Raw genomic sequence first — 25,060 nt, forward strand, 5'->3', positions numbered from 1 at the left:
AGGGAGGGGCGGAGCAACATGGCGGCGAGGAGACGCTCTGCGAGTAAGATCTCCCATTAAAAAAAGTTAATAGGGAGGAAAAGCGGCAGGTCCCAGTGAGAACCGACAACGGAAGATAAACGGACGACTCCAGCAAACTGCCCGAAGAAGAAAGTTGCCATAAAAGAGGACCAGAAGGGAGGGAAGCGCAGAACCCTGCTCCCCTCCCCCGCCCACAGAGGCGGCACTCTCCGACAGTCGAGAGGAGGGAAAACAACAAACTAAAACTGCCAACAAGAACAAAGGACGCAGCAAGCGGGACTGTGAGTGGAAAGGAACTATGGCAGCCACCACACCCTGTGAACGGGAGCTGTGGAGAACCCCCGCAGGATCCGCCGCGGAAGTGAGCTCCGGGCGCCATTGAAGAGAGCCCCGCCCAGGAGGAGACCAGCCCCAGCACACAGCCCCGGCGCCCGGTAAGCCTGCCTGGAAAGCGGCGCGCTGGAAAACAGACGCGCGGATTTGCGCGGGAAAGCGGCGCGGATTGCGCGGATCGGATCGCAGCTGCCCAGGTCCCCCTTGCCTGCGACCTAGGCTTGCGGGGAGACGACCTAGGCTTGCGGGAGAACGCGCGGAGGCCCCCCCGGAGTGAGCAGGAAACAGGCGCCCAGGCAGGGGAGCGGGATTCAAAAGGCGCCATTCCCCGCGCCACTGATCTGGGCTACAGCCCGCGTCCTGGAACTGAGGGCTTTGGAACTGAGACCCGGGGCACGAAATTAGGGCGTGGGTTCCCCACGACGGGGGCACAAGGCAGACACAGAGCACCCCAAAGCCATTGAGGTGTACCCTACCATCCCTGCTCTGCTCCCTGTCCCACTGGGTGGAAAATCAGCTCCCCAAGGGCTCTAAGGAGATCTCTGGCGCCACCTAGCGTCTTGAAGCCAGCACAGGCTCCTAAAGGAGCTAGTGGCCAGCTGGGGAGTTAGCCCACGCCGGGCCCCTTCCGAACAAGTAGTCTGAGCCCACAGGGAGAGCGAGCACCCACAGCCGGGGCAGACCAACCGCGCAGAAGAGTGTGCCTGAGACCGGACGCGCAGGGAGTGTGTCCCACATCACCATTATAGAATAGGGACATTTCTTCAGTAAAGAACTGCAGAAGGCTTCCTCAGGAGCCAGAGGTGAGCGGGGAAGTTCGCCCACACCAGACCCCCTCTGGCCTGCAGTCCAAGCCGAGGGGGAGCAGGAACTCACCGCCGGGGCAGACCAGGCGCACAGGGGAGTGTGTCCCCACATCGGCATTTTAGAACAGGGACCTTTCTCCAGTAAAGACTGCTTGAAACTGACAGATGACTCCTCGAGGAACCAGAGGGAGCAGAGAAGCCCACCCAAGATGCCGTCCTGTCCCAACTACACAGTGTCCCAACGCATACGGTAAATTAGAAAACAGACAGTAGGGAAGAGAAGAACCACACGCAACCTAGCAACTCTCCAGAGAAAAAGCACACCACAAAAAGAAAACCAGCCCCCAGATGGCAACGACAGTAACTTGGAAGAACTTCTGAGCCTTCCAGAAAGAGAATTTAAAATTGCCGTGATTAAAAAACTGACAGAAGTCATAAAGGAAAAAATGATAAGGGAAAATAATCAACGATCAGAAGAATGAAATTGAGTCCCTAAAGAGGGAAGTAAAAGAAATGCAGGAGATCAAAGAATTAATGAAGAACTAAAGAATTCTGGGAAAAGCAATGAAAGCAGAATTGATGAAATGGAACAACGAATAAGTACTCTTGAAGACACAGAAATAAAAAGAACCAAAACAGAAAAGAAAAGAGAAGTACGAAGGAAAAAGAATGAAGAAAGACTTCGGGAACTATCTGACTCCATGAGGAAAGGAAATATAAGAATTATAGGAATACCAGAAGGAGAGGAGAGAGAAGTAGGAACAGAGAAAATATTCAAAGAGATAATTGAAGAGAACTTCCCAAATGTGAAGGAGGAGCTGAAAATTGATATACAAGAAGCAAGAAGAACACCAAACTTCCACGACGAAAGGAAAAATACAGCAAGACACATAATAGTAAAGCTCCCAAGAATCCAGGACAAGGAAAAATAATGAAGCTGGCAAGAGGGAAGAAAACAGATAACATTCAAAGGAAAGCCAATCAGGCTGACATCAGACTTCTCCGAAGAAACACTACGGGCAAGGAGAGAGTGGAGGGACATAGTCAACAGACTCCAAGAAAACAGATGCCAACCAAGAATACTCTATCCCGCAAAGCTCTCCTTCCTCTTTGAAGAAAGAATATGGACTTTCCCAGACAAACAGAAACTCCGGAATTTCATTGCAACTAAACCCCCACTCCAAAAATACTACAAGAGTCCTAAAGCCAAAGAACCTCAGAGGACGAATAACAATGAAAGAAGGCAAAAAAAAAAAAAAAGTTATTAAAAGAATAATAAATAAAATCAAAGGAAAGACAAACACAATGGCAAATACAGATGTAAATATCAATATTAACTCTAAATGTAAATGGACTAAACTCTTCAATAAAAAGACACAGAGTTGCAGCCTGGATTAAGAAACAAAACCCAACCTTTTGCTGTCTCCAGGAAACACATTTAGCTACAAAAGATAAAAATAGGCTCAAAGTTAAAGGATGGAAAACAATCCTACAAGCAAATGGACCAAAAAAGAAAGCAGGAACAGCTATACTTATATCAGATAAAACAGATTTCAACACTCAAAAAGATAAAAAGAGACCCCAATGGTCACTACATTATGATCAAGGGGACAATACTTCAAGAAGAAATAACACTCATTAACATATACTCACCAAACGAAGGAGCACCAAAATATATCAGACAACTGTTGTCCTCTCTGAAAACAGACATCAGAGAAAACACATACGTAGTGGGAGACTTCAACACACCACTATCAACAATGGATAGATCAACAAGACAAAAAATAAGTAAAGAAACCAAAGCTCTAAATAAGGACCTAGAGCATTGGGCTTAACAGACATCTATAGAACACTAAACCCCCAAAAACGGAGTACACATTTTTCTCAAGCGCACACGGATCATTCTCCAGGATCGATCACATACTGGGGCACAAGACAAACATCAACAGATACACCAAGATTGAAATCATATCAACCATCTTTTCTGACCATGAAGGCATCAAACTAGAAATAAACCATAAAAAGAAGGCAAGGAACTTTCCTACCTCATGGAGATTAAAAACCACACTAGTGGAAGACCATTGGACTAATGAGGAGATCAAAGAAGAAATTAAAAAATTTTTTGAATTGAACGACAAGGAGGACACCAATATCCTAAATGTATGGGATGCAGCAAAAGCAGTAATAAGAGGAAAATATATAGCAATAGAAGCTCACATCAAGAAACAAGAAAGAACGCAAAGAAACAACCTAATCTCGAAGCTCAAAGATCTAGAAAAAGAACAACAAAAAACCCCAAAACCAGTAGAAGAAAAGAAATAATAAAAACCAAAGCAGAAATAAATGAAATTGAAACTAAAAAAACAATCCAAAAGATCAATGAAACCAAGAGCTGGTTCTTTGAAAAAATCAATAAAATAGACAAACCCCTAGCCAGGCTCACAAAGGAAAAAAGGGAGAAAGCACAAATAAACAGGATCATCAATAAAAGAGGAGAAATCACAACGGGGACAGCAGAAATCAAAAGAATAATCAGTAACTACTATGAACAGTTATATGGAAACAAGTTTAACAATCTAGAGGAGATGGACAAATTCCTACAACTCTACAATCACCCAAAGCTAGATAAAGAAGAAATAGAACACCTAAACAGACCAATTACAATTAGTGAAATTGAAATGGTAATCAAAAACCTCCCCAAAAACAAAAGCCCAGGACCTGATGGATTTACAAATGAATTCTACCAAACATTCAGAGACGAATTAGTGCCTATCCTTCACAAACTCTTCCAAAAAATTGAGAAGGAAGGGACAATACCAACACGTTTTATGAAGCCAACATTACACTAATACCAAAACCGAACAAGGACAACACAAAAAAGGAAAACTACAGGCCAATCTCCTTAATGAACACTGATGCAAAAATCCTCAATAAAATTTTAGCTATCAGAATCCAACAATGTATCCATAAGATAATTCACCACGACCAAGTAGGATTCATTCCAGGGACACAAGGATGGTTTAACATCCGAAAATCAATCAACGTTATCCAACACATCAACAAAAAGAAATATAAAAACCATATGATAATATCAATAGATGCTGAGAAAGCTTTCGACAAAGTGCAACACCCATTCATGATAAAAGCCCTTGAAATTCTTGGGATACAAGGAACATACCTCAACATCATAAAGGCCATCTATGACAAGCCAACTGCCAGTATCATTCTCAATGGTGAAAAGCTGAAAGCAATTCCATTAAGATCTGGAACAAACAAGGATGTCCACTCTCACCACTGCTTTTCAATATAATACTGGAAGTCCTAGCCAGGGCAATAAGACAAGAGAAAGACATCCAAGGAATCCAAATAGGAAAAGAAGAAGTCAAACTATCACTATTTGCAGACGATATGATATTATACATAGAGAACCCCAAAAACTCCACAGAAAAGCTAATTCAACTCATCAATCAGTTCAGTAAAGTGGCAGGATACAAAATCAACACGCAAAAGTCAGTAGCCTTCCTATACACAAACAATAAATCTGAAGAAGAAGAAATCAAAAAAACCATCCCTTTTGTTATTGAAACAAAAAAAATCAAATATTTGGGAATAAATCTAACAAAAGAGGTAAAGGACCTATACAAAGAAAACTATAAAACACTGTTAAAAGAAATAGAAGAAGACACAAAGAAATGGAGAGACATCCCCTGCTCATGGATTGGAAGAATAAACATTATTAAAATGGCCATCCTTCCAAAAGCAATATACAGATTCAATGCTATTCCAATCAAAATTTCAATGTCATTCTTCAAAGAAATAGAACAATTATTGATGAAATTCATATGGAATCACAAAAAACCCCGAATAGCCAAAGCTCTCCTGAAAAAAAAAGAGGGAATGGAGGCATCACACTCCCAGACTTCAAACTATACTACAAAGCCATAATCATCAAAACTGCATGGTATTGGAACAAGAACAGACATACAGACCAATGGAATCGAATAGAAAATCCAGAAATAAACCCACAGATTTATGGTCAACTAATCTTTGACAAAAGAGCAAAGACTATGCATTGGAGCAAAGAAAGTTTGTTCAATAAATGGTGCTGGGAAAACTGGGTCGCTACATGCAAAAGAATGAAGCTTGACCACTACCTCACACCATACACAAAAATCAACTCAAAATGGATTAAAGAACTAGACATAAGACCTGAAACCATAAAATATATAGAAGGAAATATAGGCAAAACACTACGTGATTTGCACATCAAAGACATCTTTACAGACACATCACCCAAAGCAGTGATAGTGAAGGCGAAGATAAACAGCTGGGACTTCATCAAATTAAAGAGCTTCTGCACAGCAAAAGAGACAATAACAAAAACAAAGAGAAACCCCACCAACTGGGAGAACATTTTTGCACCCAACACTAATGATAAAGGACTGATCACAAAAATCTGCAAAGAGCTGATGAGACTCAACAACAACAAAGAAAATAATCCAGTCAAAAAATGGGCAGAAGAGCTAAAAAGAAACTTCTCTGAAGAGGAAATGCAAATGGCCAACAGGCATATGAAAAAATGTTCAACATCACTTGTCATCAGGGAAATGCAAATCAAAACTACCATGAGATACCATCTTACACCAGTGAGAATGGCACATATTAAAAAAACTAGCAACAACAAATGTTGGCGAGTGTGGAGAAAAAGCAACTCTTCTGCACTGTTGGTGGGAGTGCAAACTGGTCCAACCACTGTGGAAAGCTGTGTGGAGATTTCTGGACCTACTAAACATAGAGCTTCCATATGATCCAGCAATTCCACTCCTAGGTATTTACCCAAAGGACACAGAAACATCAATTCCAAAGAACACCTGCACCCCTATGTTTATAGCAGCACTGTTTACAATAGCTAAGCTTTGGAAACAACCCAAATGCCCAAAAAGATGACTGGATCAAGAAGATGTGGTACATATATACCATGGAATATTACTCAGCATTCAAAAAAGATAAACACATGCAATTTGCAGCAACATGGATGGCGCTGGAAGGGATCATGCTCAGCGAAATAAGCCAGAAAGAAAAAGAAAAATACCGGATGGTCTCACTCATAGCAGGAATCTAGAAAACTTAAATAAGGGACCAGGAAAATGAATAACTATAAGAAAGTGAAAATCAAAATCAACAAAAAACTATGAACCAGAGACACTTTTAGGGGGGCAGGGGCGGGAGGGGAGGGATTGGGGTCAGAATGGGGGCGCTGCAATTGTATGGGGAATATAACAATAAAATTTATTATCTAATAAAAAAAAAGGGAAGGGAGGGAAGGGAGGGAAGGGAGGGAAGGGAGGAAGGGAGGGAAGGGAGGGAAGGGAGGGAAGGGAGGAAGGGAGGAAGGAAGGAAGGAAGGAAGGAGGGAAGGAAGGAAGGAAGGAAGGAAGGAAGGAAGGAAGAAAACATGCCTCTATAAAAAAAAAATTTCTATATGAGAACACAGAAAAACATCCAGCATTTTACAACAAATATTCTAGTGTATACATGGTGACACTCTCCATATTTTTAAATATTAATTCTTTAAATCAGTTCCATTCTAAGGATTATTCTAAGACTGAATAACTACTGAGGAAAATCTTACTGTTAAAAACAGCCTCATTCTGTCTAAATCAATAGCCCTTGGAAAAGTCTGACATCCTTGAATGCAAAAGGAAATAAAGGGCCTCCCCAGTGGCGCAGTGGTTGAACGCTGGGTTGCGAAGCTGCCCGCGGCCTCTGCAGCGCCGGTTCGATCCCCGGCTGCTCCCCGGCCACCGGAGGAGGGTCCCACATGGCGCGCAGACCTCTCCTGCCGCCCGCTGCTCCCCTCAGCAGTGTACTTCGGTCCTTCTGCCTGCTCTGCTCCCCGCTCTGGCTCTGGTGAATTCTCTCACCCTCCCATGCTTCTGACTGTACCCAGTGCTTGTATAAATAAATAAAATAAATCTTTAAAAAAATGAAATAAAGCCTAATATATTCCAAATTTCACCAACAACATGTTTTGAATAAAGGAAAAAAATCACTGTGTAAATGTAGAACCAAGGTGAGTACGTAAGGAAACAGCTGGAATATAAGTGTTGGTAAAGCACATGTTGATGGGTGTGTGTTTCTGCAAAAACACACATGTGCACAGGCACATCTAGTATCCACATCATGGTTTCAAAAAACCACTTTCCACTAAAGAGAAACCATGCTCCTTTGAGACATGTTTGTTTTAGGGCTGGGGCAATGAAATTAAAGAACCTGGACCATCTTGCATGAGAAAGTAAGGGAGGGACCAGAGAATGCAACGATCAGTAAAAGAAATAGTGATTCAGCAGTGGACTCCTAGCTATGACACCAAAAGCATTAATTAAGAACAACAACAAAAAAATAAACAAACTGGACTTCATCAAAACTGAAAATTTCCTACAAAGGACATTACAAGTTAAAAAAAAAAAACCTAAATGGGGCCTCCCTGGTGGCGCAGCGGTTGAGCGCTGGGTTGCGAAGCTGCCCGCAGCCTCTGCAGCGCCGGTTCGATCCCCAGCTGCTCCCCAGCCACCAGAGGCGGGTCCCACATGGCGCGCAGACCTCTCCTGCTGCCCGCTGCTCCCCTCAGCAGTGTACCTTGGTCCTTCTGCCTGCTCTGCTCCCTGCTCTGGCTCTCACCCTCCGGCGCTTCTGACTGTACCCAGTGCTTGTATAAATAAATAAATAAATATTTTTTTTAAAAAAAAAAAGACCAAAATTTAAAAAAAAAAAAACCTAAATGGGAAAAAATATTTGCAAATCATATATTGGTAAGGGTTTAGTACCCAAAATACATAAAGAACTGTTAAAACTCAACAACAAAAATTGACAGCTTGCAATTCAATTTAAAAAATGAGTAGTGGGGGAGAGTTGGGCAGGATAGGAGATTACGGGGGGAAAATTACAAAAAAGAAAAAATAAATAAAAATGGGCATCAATATAAATAGCCATTTCTCCAAAGAAGACAAACAAATGCCCAAGAAGCACATATGAAATGCTGTTCATCATCACTAGTCAACAGGGAAATCAAATCGAAACCACAGAGGTACCACTTCACACTTACCAGGATGGTAATACTAACAGCAACAGGAATACAGTGTTGGCAAGGATGGGGGAAAACCAACAACTTCACATAGCTGATGGGAATGTAAAATGGTACAGCCACTATGGAAAACAGTTGGGTGGTTCCTCAAAAAGCTAAACATAGAATTACAATGAAAACAGGGACTTGAAACAGGTAATTACATGCCAGTCTTTACTGCAGCATTATTCACAATAGCAAAAAGGTGAAAACAATCCAAATGTCCATCAGAGAATGAATGAACAAATAAACAAAATGCGGCATATACATATAAAGGTTATTTATTCATCAAAAGTATGAACTTTAGTAACATGCTAAATGAAAGAAACCAGACACAAGAGTATGACCTTGGCATTCAGCATGACTGCATTTGAGTGAATTACATAGATAAAATCACAAAGGCAGACAGGACAATGGAAGTTGGCAGGGGTCGAAGATAAAGAGGAATGAGGAATTACTGCTTAACAAGTAGAGTTTGGGGTGAAGAAAAAAAGCTTTGGAAATAGTGGTGATGGTGGCACAACACTGTACATGTAATTAAACATCAGTGAATTGTACACTTAAAAGTGGTTAAAATGGTATCTTTTATATTACATATATTCTACCACAAAAATATTTTTTTTTTTCCATCATAGGTGTCAACTTGTAGGGACTTCCAGGGACCAAATTTATTAAGCCTTGCAATAATGACAGCTATAATTATAATACACTGTGAGTCCACAGCAGAATTGCACAATCACCCATACTAACAATCCAGGCAAGAAACATCTATAGATGCTGAAACTAGTAGGTGAAGGTTGAGTGAGGATGGCATAATATAGTTGCAAAGTTTTTCCACACAAAACACTCATCAATTTCAGGAGAAAAGGGTAACATCATAATAAAGAAATTCTCTGGGCCCCATCTTCATCACAAGTGATAAAAGGGAACCAGTCAACATGTGCTAGCTAACAGGATACAACAAAACAAAACAAAAACACACAGCAGCACTTCAGGGACCGTCCCAGCAAAAATGCATAACCTGGATCTCATAAAAAGAAACATTAGACAAACCTAAATCCTAAATTGAGAAAGATTCTACAAACGTCTGCCCTGTATTCATGTTACCAAAAACATGAGCCATGAAAGTTAAGACTAAGGAACTGTTGACAGATTTTAAAGAAACTGACAAAAATAGGACTTATAAGGCCAGATTACATCTTTTTTGCTATAAAGCACATTACTGGAGACATTAATGGGGTCTCTGGTGAAAGGAAACAGTTCTTTGAATTATTCTTGTAACTTTCCTATAAATTCAAAATTTGTCTCAAAAAATGTTTTCAATGTTCTTATACTCTTCCCACATACAAAGAATCATTGGGTCCACCCCTCTGAAAAAAACAAAGACTAGAAGGATTTTCTTAACTGCTTGAAGACATACTCTCTTACCAATATACATAGCTACTCGTTTTGCTTGGTTTGTAAGTGCAGTGATTTATTTTTCCCAAAACAACTATTTTCTGTTCACAAAGTCTTTCAGATAGGAACTTAATTAAGAGCCAGGCTGACAGTCAACAGCAGCCAAAAAGATGCTGGTTAGCAAAAGCTTTACCTTAGCAATGGCATAAAACCTGAGACATTACTGAAGATACCCAAAAACCAAGTACAGGAAATTGTGGAGGGAGAAGCACTTCTGCTTCAGTGCCTTGTTTAACCTTCATAAAAATTATGTGTTTTTATGTTTGCTATTTAAAATTCATACCAAAACATAACTTTCATGAGAATAGAGATTTTTATATCCCCAGAAGCTAGAAGAGTACCTGACATATACCAGACATATAAATACAAACCAAATGAATATGCCATGTTGAATTTTATACCTTGAAAATGGACAAGAATCTTGCTTTAATTCCATGTTATGGTTAAGAAACCTGATCGATGAATTTCAAACAGTAGAACAAGAGTACAGGCAACATTCTCTGATCACAGAATAACTACAGTATATTTTGCCAGAATCAGTATAAAAATGCTATTCAGCAGAATCTATGGGACAGTGTTATAGCAGTGCTCAAAATTTCTACACTGTCCTTATATTAATAAATAAGAAAAACAGACTAAATATCCAAATGAAATGTTAGATTTTTTTTTTTAAATGGAAAAAAAAGTGATATAGTTTTTTAGAGGCAAGCTGGAAATTTAATACACATTTGACCTAGAAATTCCACGCTTGACAATCTATTCCATAGAAACCAAAGTGCGGGGACTCCCTGGTGGCGCAAGGGGTTAAGCACAGCACTATGAAGCTATCTGCAGCCTCTGCAGCATGAGTTCGATCCCCAGCCCCCCAGGAAGCTTCCCACATAGCACAGCAGATCTCTCCTATCTCGTCAGCTGCTCCCCTCAAGAGCGTTTGTCAGTCTGCCTGTTCCGTTCCCCACTCTGCCTCTGGTGAATCCTCTCACCCCCACACCTCTGGCCTGTACCCCAGTTCTTGTATGCATAAATAAATAAATCTTTAAAACAAAAAAAAAAAAGAGGGCCTCCCTGGTGGCACAAGGGGTTAAGACGAAACCTATGAAGCTATTCGCAGCCACTGTAGCACAAGTTCAATCCCCGGCCAGGGAGCTACCCACATGGCGCAGCATGCATACCTTTTCTGTCTCCCCACTGCTCCCCTCAGCAGTGTATTTCAGTCAATCCACCAGTTCTGTTCCCTACTCTGTCTCTGGTGAATCCTCCCACCCTCCCCCCATAAACCTCTGGCCTGTACCCCAGTTCTTGTATGCATGAATGAATAACTTAAAAAAAAAAAATTAAAGTGCTATTTCATAAAGACTTTTTTTTTAAAGATTTATTTATTTATGCATACAAGAGCTGGGGTACAGGCCAGAGATGCAGGGGGTGAGAGGATCCACCAGAAACAGAGTAGAGAACAGAAAAGGCAGACTGACTGAAATACTGCTAAGGGGAGCAGTGGGAGAGACAGGAGAGGTCTGCTGTGCCATATGGGTTGCTCCCTGGCCAGCCGGGGATCAAACTCATGCTACAGAGGCTGTGGATTGCTTCACAGTGCGGTGCTTAACCCCTTGTGCCACCAGGGAGGCCCTTCATAAAGACATTATTACTAGGATTTATTGCAGCACTGTTTTGCATTGGAAATAGAGAGACAACTAAATTAAGTAGCATGTGCACATCATGAAATATTACTTGCCCCTTAAAAAGATTCAATTAAGGGCCTTCCCTGGTGGCGCAGGCGGTTGAGCACCATGCTGTGAAGCTGTCTGCAGCCTCTGCAGTGCTGATTTGATCCCGGCAGCCGGCAAGGTTCCCACATGGCGCTGCAGACCTCTCCTGTTGTACCTGCTGCTCCCCTCAGCAGTGTATTTCGTCAGTCTGCCTGTTCTGTTCCCCGCTCTGTCTCAGGTGAATCCTCTCACCCTCCCACGCATCTGGCCTGTACCCCGGTTCTTGTATAAATAAATAAATCTTTAAAAAAAAAAATCTGTTTTAAAAAAAGATTCAATTAAACTCACATTTATATGGACAATCTACAACAAAGGAGAAAGGAAAGTCTCTTCAAAAAACGGTGCTGAGGTCCTCCCCAGTGGCACAGCGGTTTGAACGCTGTGCTGTGAAGCTGTCCACAGCCTCTGCAACGCAGGTTCAATTCCTGCCCGGTCAGGTAGACACCCACATGGTGTGGCAGACCTCTCCTGCCTCGCCTGATGCTCCACTCAGCAGTGTCTTCGGTCCATCTGCCTGTTCTGCTCCCCGCTCTGTCTCTGGTGAATTCTCTCACCCTCCCATACCTCTGACCTGTACCCCAGTTCTTGTATAAATAAAATCTTTTAAAAAAAATTAAAATAATTTTTAAAAAAGTGCTGAAAAAATTGGACAGCCACATGCAGAAAAATGAAACCACACCACTCTCTCACACCATATACAAAATTTAACTCAAAATTTAACTCAAAAACAGATGAAAATGCAAAACCAGAAACCATAAAATGCACAGAAGAAAATGAAGGTGAAACCTGTGTCTTCCATGACACTGGATTCTGTGATGTCTACAGCAAGGGAAACAAAAGCAATAATAAACAAATGGGGCAACAAACCTTCTGCACAGTGAAAGAAACTATCATTAAAATGAAAAGACACCCTACTGAGTGAGAGAAGATATTTGCCTATCACACATCTGACAAGGGGCTAAAATCCAATATCCAGAAAGAACTCCTAAACTCAACACAAGGAAAACAAGGAACCCAATCAAAAACTGGACAGAAGAGATAAACAGTCACTTCGCCCAAGAGGAGATACAGACAACAGACACATGAAGAAGTTTTAATAACACTTATCAGAAAAATGCAAAATGAAAACAGTACAACATTATTGAGCAGGAAAATGCAAGCCACAAAACCACCACTTGTGAGAATGGCCTGTATTTAAAAAAAAAAAAAAAAAAAAGAAACAATAAAAACTGGCAAAGTGTAGAGAAAAAAGACTTGTACGCTGCTGATGGGAATGCAGAGTAACCCCATCTGTATGGAAAACAATACGGAGATTCCACAAAATATTAAAAATAGATCTACCATGTGATCCTGTTATTCCACTACTAGGTATCTACCCGAAGAATATCAAATCACTATATTAAAGGGATATATGCACTCCTATGTTCATGTTCATTGAAGCACTATTTACAATAGACAAGTTGTGGAAACAACCAAAATGCCCACTGACAGAGCAGTCAATTAGTAAAATGTGGTACATACAAAATGGATTACTACACAGTTATGTAAAAAAAAAAAAAAAAACTTTTGCCATTTGGGACAACATGGATAGAACCCAGGGAACTGTGCTAAGAGAATACGTCAGAAGGAGAAAGAAATACCAGATGATTTTACTCACATCTCACATGTAGAATACAGAGAAACTAAAAGAAGAGACTGACAAAGCTACATCAAAATAAACCCTAGAAATGACTGCAGAATGGAGGCTACCAGAGGGAGAAGGTGGTTGGGAGTGTGAATGAAGTGGGGAGGGGGCCTAATGGTTTATGGTGAAGGACCATGGCTGCTCTGGTGTGAGTATGGTATGGTGACACACATCTGAGTGTCAACCAATTCCCCTAAACCAAATAAAGTATGTTAAACCAATGTAACGCAATTAAAAAAAAAATTAAAAGTTGTATAATGCCGGAAAAAATGATTCCAATAGAGTTAAACCAAATAACTTGGAGAAATTCTCCTAAGTCACTTATGAAGGTGCCCTGAGGTGAGATTTCAACAGCAGACATCTCAGAGTATCGAGTATCAAGGTAGTTGCTATTTTATCTTTGTACCTGTAATCAGGCTGTCGGCTGGCAGAATGATCATCTCTTGTCCACCTATAGCCAGATTCATCCTGTAACATAAAAAAGTTACTTAGATATTCATGGATATTACTTTGGTCAAGCAAGATATATCTGATAGCACTAACAGAAAGTAATCTCTAAGACCAAATGAGGCAAAAACACCTCTCTAAATTACCTCTGAGTTTCAAAAGCATAAAAAAAAGGATAGGTATATACTGTAGTAAATCATCCATTTCACCAACTAATTCAGCTGACTGATAACCCGTGGTACTACTTATCTCTATTAAATTGCATTAAGTATTTCGTCCATAGCCTAAACAGCTTTACTGCCAAAGAAACATATAACAACACCCAACAGCTAAGGGCTGTTTGGAAAACAAAGGCTAAATTTAATCATGCACACATTTCTCAATGTTTCATTTTCTTCCCTTTCTCTAGGTCGCTCACTAATACTCAGATCCAAGCCCACCAAAGAACTTGCTAGAACTTGCTAGGTTCCCACTTTTCTTTTCCCACTTTGCCTCCCATTAAATACCACAATTGGAAACAATATAACTGTCACCCACTGATAAGCTGTATCAGAGTAAGGCAATAATTTTTTAAAATCAAAGGACATCTTGTCCTCTAAAATAAATACATTTGAAAGAATGTGTGCATTAATTCACACCCAACTCCTTTTAAATGACACATAGAACAATTTAACACATCAAGTGCTTATAATCAGAAAGACCGATCCTTATTAGCACCACGTGCTCTGCGAGCTCATCACTTTCCTTTTCGACATTAAATGTCAGCAAACAACAAAAAAAGCTCAATCGCTCTGGTAAAATATTGGATCAAGTAAGAACTCTGCTTCATATAACTGGACTTAAATATGAATTTGTGTCATGACAATCCTGAAGGCCTCAAAAGGACTTGTCTGCAAAAAAAGGAAACTGCATGAAGTGTGAACAAAGACAATGTGTAATAATAGAAAACATGATTGCTCCTGAAACACTATTATGCTACAAGGTTTTGGAAAAAATCATGTTAGTGAAGATTAAAAATAAATGGATCCAACAAATCCTAAATCCCAAGGCTACATTAAACTGCTACAGGGTGTTTGTAAGAGTAACTGTTTATTTATACAAAGGCCAAATTGTTTCTCCCTGACAGAATGGCTTCAGTGGTGCAATGCAGTGTTTTCAGGAGAGAGAATGCATGTTTATTTTTCAACACTGAACCTCACTCCTTAATGCAAGACACTTAAAACTGAAAATAAAAATCAACTCTATGAGAAATAAAACTGTAACAACCCAAACTCTAAAACCCACCCACAAAAGAAACAGTGAATAGTGTTGTTACCACTTCAGAAATGTCAAGGGTCTTTATGACCTAGCAGTATAAGAACCAGACTCCCTTTATGTTTCCACCCTCTGTGAATCACCTTACCTCCATGTCTTCAAGTGTAAAACACAGAAATTATTTCAATGGTCAATGTGAGGTCAAATTTTATTATAAACCGTCTGGATATGCACAGGCATATTACAAATTAGGAATGAAAAAAAGAGACAATGTAGCAAAATGGTCTAGCAGAAGAATGCTATAAACATGCCAGCTAGGTCAAAGGACTTGCATCAAAAAGTAATTTCAATCAAGTTCAACGGCAAATTAGTGTAAAATTAAATACATACTTATAGATTGTTAAAGATGATCAAGAGATACAAAATATAAAAGAAATAGTAATAGCAACTCACATTTTTAAAATGCTTACTACAGAACGGGCAATGTTCTGGGCACTTTCTAAACTGAGTTAATAAATAAACTTTATTAGTAACTACAAGAAAGTGAGAATGAGTCTCAACAACCTTAGCCCAACCTCGCCCACAGCATTTCATGGTGATAAAAAACAAATGCAGTGGGCCCCCCAAACAGAGATGATTCCCACCTGCTCATCATTTATTGACAATCAAGGCAACAGAATACCTTGATACGGTTCTACAAATTCTTGCCAATTGAGGGTATTTAAAAAAGCAGGCTAGTTGGAATTTGTGTCATTTAGATGGAACTATTCAGCATGCCTACCCACTTTGTCCAGCACACCAAGGTCCTTAAACTACCAGTTCCTGTCTGACAGCTCCAGCCAGCAATTCAGCAGAGCATCAAACAGGAAGTGTTCATTCACTGCCTTCATGGCTAGTCACATAAATTTCAAAAATCACATGATTTTTAAACTTAAAAAAAAAAAACAATTAGTACATGGGGGAAATTTACATACTCCTCTGTGAGGTGGACCACTTCTTCGATCATGAGAAAAACTGCGGCCCTCGTCATAGTCTCGGTAATCAACATGACTGTAATATCTACTGTAGCTTCCTTCACCAGGTCTGTCTAGCAGTGGTGGTTTCTTTGGCACAATATTAACTACTCTATGGTAGCCATCCTAAAACAGACAAAAAGAAATATGTAAAAATCACTAACTTCTCTATTTGGCTCTGGAAAGGTTTTTTCAAAAGCACAGGAATTCTTATCCTTAATCAAATAAAGGTATAAACAAACAAAAATGCATTCATGAAATAACATAAATATAACTAAGAGTAAGGCCTTCATATGGATTAAAGGAAATAAAACTGTTCAATGAAGTTAGATGTTTAAATTAACATGCAGCAATGCAAAAAACCCAGTAAGTAAAAGAAAACTCACAATATTATTTTACTTAAAAATAAACTACAGTAAGAATGTTACAGTGCTGTAATGCCTTGGTTGCCTAGGGATTTTAAAATTAAAACCATTTAAGATAATACATCTTCAGTCCACTAAACTTGAAGTACATTATCCAGAAGAAAAACAAGGTTTCATACTTAAGCAACAGCAAACAGGAAGGTATTATTGAGGTAGAAAGATCAAAGGGAAACATTTTGCTATTTCTCCAGAAGCGCTGGAGAGCCTTGCCTTCACACAGGTTTGGAAGCAAAACCCAAAATAAAATTTTAGGATAATTTTCAAAATAATACATTGTTAATGTATTACAGTTTCAGAAACTAAGTCCTTTTTTTTACAGAAGTTGAGAAACCCAGCAGAAGGAGAATGCCTGTCTTAGATTAGTAGCTACAGTAAAACAGCTGAACAAAAATGGTGATTAACAGTAAAAACTAGAAAGCAACAGAACACATATCTATAAATAATCTAATCTTGAGCATTCATGGTATGTCCAACAGCATCAGAGGATATATACGTGTAAGAAATTGGGAAATTATCCAAGTATGAGACAGGATATCAATATGAGTTTTAACTCATTTGACAAAATAAAAGATAAAGCACAACATTCAGGGCAGGTGACTTTACCATCCTAGACCTTAATTTCATTATCTGTAAATCGTTATTACTACAAATACCTACCTGATATTATTGTTGTGAGGAATAAATGACAAACAGAATGTAAAGCATTTAGCACAGTCCTTCTATACATTAAGTGCTCAAAACGTTTGCTTTTTGATTACTTCTGCTACCTTAAGTGAAACATTAATTTCCTCAAAGTATCTATTTTCTTAAACTTTTTTTTTAAAGATTTATTTGTTTATTTATACAAGAACCCCGGTACAGGCCAGATGTGCGGGAGGGTGAGGATTCACCAGAGACAGAGCCGGGCAGAACAGGCAGCTGACGAAATACACTGCTGAGGGGAGCAGCAGGAGCTGCAGAGGCTGCGGGCAGCTTCACCTAGTGGTGCTCAACAGCCTGCGCCACCAGGGGGGGTCCTAAACAACTTCTTAATAGTAACTACAACTATCCAATTATTAAATTACTATGCCCTATTCATATCTTCTAATCAATAAGAAATTTGTCAAGGAGCTGGAAAAAATTAAATCAATGGTTTTTATCTATTTAAGAACTAAGCTGATGTATTTTTTTCCCTTGGGGATTTCCTGAGGTAGTTTCCTTCTTGTATGATTTTATTGAGTCTTCTGTAGACTACCTTTTCAGATATCAATTAAATATAAATAAACAAATGCTGCACTCTTCAAAAATCTAGCACTGAGCCAAAATTAGCAACATTTCAAATCCTAAAATTCCATTCCACTATATCAACATTTATTTATAAAGGCATTTGAGAGATAGTAGGTGGGTAAGCATGTATGTCTTAACATTTGGATTAATAAAGACCTTACTACTTTATAAAGCAAACTGCTCTTTTGTTCAACTGCCCCAATTACTAGAGAAGTATTTAAGCACTGGAAACTGTGTACAGTAAAACTTTCAAAGAAGTAAAACTGAAATGACATTTAGTCGTTATAGTTAATGGTTTTTTTTTTTTACCAAATATTAATAAACAAAAAACAAAGTCATTCCAAAGTTGTAATCAGCAAAAGGAATAAAAACCTAAAGACAGTCGCTTGTATCTAACAATGAAGTTCAAACTGACATTTCCTTTATGTTTTCAGGAAGTGTTCAAACATAGGTAAATTATACTGTCTTTGCTTTGAGACATCTACTCTTAAAGAAAACCCTCTGGCTATAGAGAATAAATTAGGAAAGAACATGCCTGTAGAGTTCATGTCTTACCTAGACATACCACTTGAGATTTTTTTCTTTGTTCCCATTAGGAGAGACAGAGATTCAAAATTTCTCTTTCAAAAGCTTTTATTATTATTAAGAAAGTTCAAACAGTATTCAGTATTGACTACATTCCTAGGTGGAAAAGCCATCACAGTTTGAAATTCTTGTATAAATCTTACACTGAGCTATCAACATGTCATTTTGCTCTCTGCTATCATAAGCACATAGGCTGCAGATACTGATATTTTGGAACCTCCACTTTGGAATTATCTTAAGAAATAGTGGCATCAGTACATACAAACCCAAAATAAAAATTGTAACTAAAGAGTTTTTAAGGATTATTTTCAGTTAACTTAAAAATAAACTCAATGGAGCTGAAATACATTTTAAGTCTTGAACTTGGACATAAAATCTCAATTTAGCTAAGTGAAATCAATTTTTTGATTATTTTTTCTTCATTGTGAGAAATATCTACAATCCCATTAAAAGTTCAGAGTGGATCAACTAGTAAAACTGGAGCACATTTATGCCATTGTCAGTTTTCCGTATTATTAGAGGTTCCCAAAAATAAGCATAAAAACAATTAGATTTGTTCCTCCAAAGTTAGTATTAAGGGTATAATCACTCAGAACAATTAAAAGTTTATGCAATTCATAAAAAAAAAAATTAGGTTGAATTAATCATTTATGCTGAGAGAATGTAAAAAGCAAAAATTCACATAAAAACTTTGAAATTTTCTTGGAAAGTTATCTTCCTATGAAATCAACAGTCTTTTTTTGTGATCATCTTAGGTGTGAGATGAGTACTATAAGAAGGCCCTTGGAGTTTCTGAAATAAGGGATGTTCCCAGGATGCTTGTGCTGATGAAAATCTGACCAATTAAGATAAGCATTATTTAAGTATTATAATTCTGAAATGTGAAAGTATGTGATAGTGGTGTCACAAATAAGCAATCATTTCTTAACTTGTTATAAATTTCAATTAATATAAGTACCTATTAGATGAAATGTTTTCATTTTATTACTGAAATGAAAAATAAAAGCACCACGTATGATGGTTTGTTTGACTCAACATATAAATTTTTGTCAAATTTTCCAGACTAATATTTAGTCTTGTTATTAACTGGGTATAAAAGGATCACAAAATATTTCTGTAAAAACATTCATTTTCCATTGTCATTAAAATATACTCTACATCCACTTTAACACAAAAACTTTTAAAATAAAAAGTTAATATATGAATGCCCCCCAGCTTTTAACATCCCTGTGCTTTACAGATACAAATTGAATATTTGCATTTGAAATGTTACCTTGGATTTACTTCAAAACAATCTGTGAGGAGGAAAGTGGTGGCAGCATTTTAGACAAAATCAGAGGGACCAGGAATTGGTAACCGCCATGGGGAGGATTTGTCCCTGGGGAGTGTATTATTTTGCCTACTTTTAACTTCTACCCTCATAAAAATTCAGAAGCAACTAAAACACACAAACCTAACAGCAAAGTAACCACAATGGCACGTGTAAATAGTCAACTCCATTCCTTACTATGACAATTATCGTAATAAAAACACAGCCTCGTGGATATGACATCACGTTGGGCCTGGTCACTGTTATATTCCCAAACACCTGCAACCTGACATGTACAAAGCACCACACCACACATAATGTATTTTCTACTTTGCTATCTCTATTTTAAAAAATTTTGGCGTCACATGCTTTTTACTAGAAAAGTATCATTATAAACAACACCTAATGAAGAGATACCATTGGTTGGCAGTTTTGCTTTCACAAGTTTGAAGTGTCCTCACCCTGATCCCTCTTATTTTGTGACATGGCATTTAAAACTTATTGTTTTGGGCCTCCCCAGTGGCGCAGAGGTTGAGCGCTGGGTTGCGAAGCTGCCCGCAGCCTCTGCAGCGCTGGTTCGATCCCCGGCTGCTCCCCGGCCACCGGAGGAGGGTCCCATGGCGCGCAGACCTCTCCTGCCGCCCGCTGCTCCCCTCAGCAGTGTACTTCGGTCCTTCTGCCTGCTCTGCTCCCCGCTCTGGCCATGGTGAATTCTCTCACCCTCCCGCGCTTCTGACTGTACCCAGTGCTTGTATAAATAAATAAATAAATAAATCTTTTAAAAATAAATAAATAAATAAATAAATAAATAAAACTTATTGTTTTAACTCACTGAATTTTCAGTGAAATACTGGTATTTCTGAGTCATTTCAAAGACTTTCAGTAATAATGAATCAAATATTTTACATTGTAACAGCCCCAGAACATTTAGGACATATTATGTTACAGGATATAGACAAGAATTGATCAGATCTCTCTGGAAATACTAGCAACAAAAAGAGGTAAATTCTTGCAATTCTGTCAGGTTGTTAGGGCAGCCCCGATATTGAACGGGTTTCCTGGCTGTGGGTCCTCACCTGCGCGCTTACAAGGGACTTATTAATACTCCACTACAGGCATACACAAAAGGTCAATAAAAGGTTTATTTACAAGGGAAAAGGAAATAAGGAAAATGTACAACTCAGGGAGAAAATAGGGAAATAAAGTCTTTAATGCGTCCTACCCGATCCACCGACCTGGAAACCCAAAAAGCACTCTCTGTGCTGGCCGGACACTGCGAGCTGGCGGAGAGTCAAAATGGGGGACTCCTCCAAAGCCCACGTGTCTGTCTTTATACCAAGTTGGTTGCTTAACCCCACCCTCAGGTCCCAGCCACCTTCCCTCTGATGGTGATGGGATTTGGAGTTCCCAGTGTCTTTGGCTTTGGCCTGGGGTGGGGGTGGAGTCCACAAAGTCTGTATGGAATTAGTTTTAGGACATCCTTTTCCCCCTGACAAGGTCAGTCAAGAAAACATCTCTATACAAAGGAACATGAAGTGAAAAACTTAGCAAACACTAAGATTTAACATTTCACATATGTAAGTTTCACATTTTAAAAAATGAATGTTATTTCTTCTGACTACTGCACTTAAGCTAATGATATGCTAGTTAGTTCATATAAAGTGTACAGTTGTCCACAATTTATTTTGAAAAGCATCAAAAAAAATTAGATGGATTAAGTGGATGGATAAAGGACTGATGGACAAATATTTGATAAGCGAAGTTTAGTAAAATGCGAATAGTTGAATAGATCGGCTAAAATATCTAGGAGAGAGAAATAATCAATAACAAGAAACATACAACTAGTGCAAGGAAAACTTTATGTACTTAATATGAAGCCTAGCGATATTAGTCAAATTAACTAAATGTGAAAAAGTAAAAATAAAATTTTATAAGTTCTTGACAGTTACCCTCACAATTCTCACTGCTACCAAGAACAAAATATCTTTAATATATATTTGTTAAAGGAACAGAAGAAGCAGATACAACTATTTCAGCCTCCATTACATCATAACACAAATGTATAAGCACCATTTATATAAGTTGCTAAAGTTTGACCCTAATTCCTAAGCTTTACAACCTCCAAAAATTCTGAAACTGAAACCATTAAACAAGTCAAGGAAAAGGGACATATTATGTTCCAATTTCCATTAAAAATATTCTGGAAGACCGATCTGTCCTGCTAAGCTAACAAAATGAACTTGTACAATTGGAAGTTTACTGGCATCAAAAAGCCAATGTCACAAATAACACCCCCAGAGCAAATACAAAGATGTAAACCTACTTTACCTCAATAAACATAATTTGGGGGGGGGCATTCTTGTTGACATCTAAAAGTTAAATGTAAATGATCTGTGATCATCAACCCCCTGCAAATAGGGGGATGTGTTTGTTTCCGTGCAGCTCCTCTGCATCGTACCTCTTTGGGCTTTAGTCTCCTCTCTACCCAAGTTTAATTCCAAATAAAATTTAGGTGAAAGCACCTTAAAAAAGTAAATTTACAGATACAGCAGTTATTTTTTAAATGCTGTAAAGTGTTAAGATAAGTAACTACTTTCCTGGTTAATTTGGTGTGTTTGAAAACCTTACATAAAAATGTCTATAGGGGCCTCCCCGGTGGCGCAGCGGTTAAGCCCTGGGCTGCGAAGCTGCCCGCAGCCTCTGCAGCGCCAGTTCGATCCCTGGCTGCAGGGCGAGGGTCCCACATGGCGTGCAGACCTCTCCTGCTGCACCTGCTGCTCCCCTCAGCAGTGTACTTCGTCAGTCTGCCTGTTCTGCTCCCGGCTCTGGCTCTGGTGAATTCTCTCACCCTCCAGTGCCTCTGACTGCACCCAGTGCTTGTATAAATAAATAAATAAATCTTTAAAAAAATTTTTTTTCTATATAAAAGCCAGACACTTTTATGTCTGGCTTTTTTTTTCAATATATTTGCATGGTTTATATATGCTGGTGTTCTGGAAGCAGGCCATTCATTCTTGGTGTTGTATAATTACACAATTAAGTGATCTGCTCTACTGAACGTTGCCAGGTTGGAGCTCTTACCAATAGTGCTGCTTGTAAACACTCATATTGCACATGTCAGTATGATTATACAACTTTTTTTTTTTTTTTTTTATCTCAACTTCACTAACCTTCAGCCACCCTTAATTCCCATCACCACACACTGCACTTCAGTCACCCAGAACTGTTCCATCCTGGAAAACCTACACTCCTAACATCCTTTGCCTGTCTTTTCTGCCACACCCAGGTCGTCCCTCAATCTCACTAAGCCTTTCCTGTATCTCAACTCCTCACTTCTTTCAATCTACAGTTTCTCTAGTAGCCTTATTCCCATTCTTAATCACCAAGTCACACAATATATTACCTCAATAATTCTCTAGGTAAGAACTTCCAATATCCATATCTCCCTGGGGTCTACCACTAATCTTGCAATCTTAAATCACTACAGCTTACTTTCTCCACTCCTAAACTGGGCTACACTGATATTAAAGTTCCCAGTCCTGAAGACTAATGCCCCTATAAAATTTATAAACAGTCTTTTTTAAACATCTCTGGTCGAGATACCGACTATAACTCCATTGTTATCCGCAAGTCTCCTTCCAACTCCTCAACTTTCAAATCTTGCTCCCTCTTATTTCAGAGAAAAACAAAAGCTATCAAATAAAAGTTCCCTGGAATCCATTCCCAAACAATGACCTAATAGAGAAAATTATGTTTCCATTATTTTATTTTGAGTATTTCCTATTGTTGTCTGGTATTTTACTTCTAAATATAAATCCCTTCCTACATTATATAAGTTCTAAAACTTTCTACTGGGTTATTTAAATGTTGTACCATTCAACACAATTGTTTTAAAAATTTGGAAGATTATATATAAACCTCCACTCATAGTAAGCAGGCACTAATTAAATGGACAATTATAATATCATTTAAAATAAGCCATCCCCTCTCTAAATGTTCCTTATTTTATAACATATAGCCATGTAAGTGTTAAGTTAAAAAAAAATTAGAAAAGAAAAAGGCAATCCCAAAACTAAAACAAATCCAACTATATATCCAATTGGTAGCATAACTTCACAGAAAATTATTTTAAGTACCTTTGAAATAACAATTCCTAAAAGCTATATCCTTAGGAAGGCAGGGATTCTATTTTTTTTTTTTTTTTAAAGTCATCTCTTATCCCAGCCCTATATTAGCCCTACATCATGTTTATCTATATCACTTATTTCTTCTTCTGGGTAAACTCTTCAATGATTTTAAGAAAGTTGGGAAAATTTTAAAAATTGAGGTTTTGATTAATAATAAAGTCTATAAATTAATCTGGAAAGAAATGACACATAGTAATAATTACATCAGTCCATTCTGAAATAAGGGAAGCCTCTTTACATTCATTTTAGATTAATCCAAACAAGTTGTAATCTAGGCCAAATTGCAACTCTGAAGAGGATATTATCCATCTAAGTTGGCTGTAAAATTTATTTATATAAATAAAAAACAACTCATATAAGTAAAAAACAACCATCATATAAACAAATATATGTGTCCTCTGATGGTGTATCATGAACCCATAGAATGCCCATAGCCCATCACAAACCCAATCCCCTGGGGCTTAAATGGGTCTTCACAGAAGTTTAAGACTGACTACTTCTTCCCCAGGCCCCTTCCTTATATCACTGAAGAAGACCTTAGCGAGAATACATGTATTCATTCTGTCAACACTGAGCTCCTACTATGTGGCAGGCAACAGACATCAAGCTGAGAATACAATAAGTGAACTCCTTGACAAGAGAAAAGGGACTGGCTCAAAATTCCCAATTCCAAAAGACAAGCAGCAGACAGCTAGAACTTACCTGCCTGCCCCTGATTTAGGATTTCATCTATCCAATTTGCAGACACTTTTTTAAAACACAGAAAAATTGGTGGCAGCCAACTGTAGAATCAAGTGCTCAAATACTCTTCCTTCACTAATTGAATTCAATATAAACCTTCCATTTTTAGAAATTTAAACAAGAAATACAAAATAGAGATTTTTCTCTAAATAAAGTGTTGAGTTTTATTTTAAATGTTTAATTTTTTAAAAAGTAAGCTTGGTCTATCTATAGTCAATCTAGACTGGTAAATTTGGGGCACTTGAAGATTTTGTGAAGAATCCTAGCTTTTGGAATACCAAATTCACTTAGCCACCAGATGTTGAATAACTGACACATGTCTGAGCGACTTACACTGGGGTGACTTCGAGGAGGTACTCGTTCTCTTGGAAATCTTTCATAATCATACCGTCCCTCCGACCACATTTCATCTCTTCTGTAAGCCACTACAGGAAAGAAATCAAAGAATTATGGTTTTTATTATTAGAAATAGGATAAGGAAGAAGAAAATTATTACTTTCTAAAACAGTATTTTCCAAAAATTCTTAAGGAAAAAACTTTAAGTGACCAAAGGAAAAAAAGAATAATTAAGGCAGTTCTTCCCAATAATTGAGATTTTTTTTAATATACATATGTAATGGAAAGCACAACCTCCTTTCTATT

General features: G+C 38.5%; 1 protein-coding gene across 7 annotated transcripts in view; it reads right to left on the reverse strand.

Moving 5' to 3' along the window:
* PPHLN1 (periphilin 1) overlaps window positions 1–25,060 on the reverse strand; it is a 146,802-nt gene that overhangs the window by 108,062 nt on the left and 13,680 nt on the right. For 4 of the 7 annotated variants that reach the window (XM_037514133.2, XM_037514128.2, XM_054696290.1 and 1 more), the window contains exons 2-4: window positions 24,752–24,843; window positions 15,867–16,031; window positions 13,598–13,659 (exon numbers count right to left, since the gene is read on the reverse strand). In XM_037514133.2, the coding sequence (XP_037370030.1) occupies window positions 13,598–13,659; window positions 15,867–16,031; window positions 24,752–24,823 (299 nt within the window). In that variant the 5' untranslated portion in view covers window positions 24,824–24,843. The remainder of the gene's footprint in view (window positions 1–13,597; window positions 13,660–15,866; window positions 16,032–24,751; window positions 24,844–25,060) is intronic. The other 3 variants (XM_037514132.2, XM_054696292.1, XM_054696291.1) reach the window with 1 other exon arrangement.

This window comes from Talpa occidentalis, unplaced genomic scaffold (genome assembly GCF_014898055.3).
Source record: "Talpa occidentalis isolate TD23 unplaced genomic scaffold, MPIMG_talOcc4v2.1 talOcc4.16, whole genome shotgun sequence".
In the NCBI taxonomy this organism is placed as follows: Eukaryota; Metazoa; Chordata; class Mammalia; order Eulipotyphla; family Talpidae; genus Talpa; species Talpa occidentalis.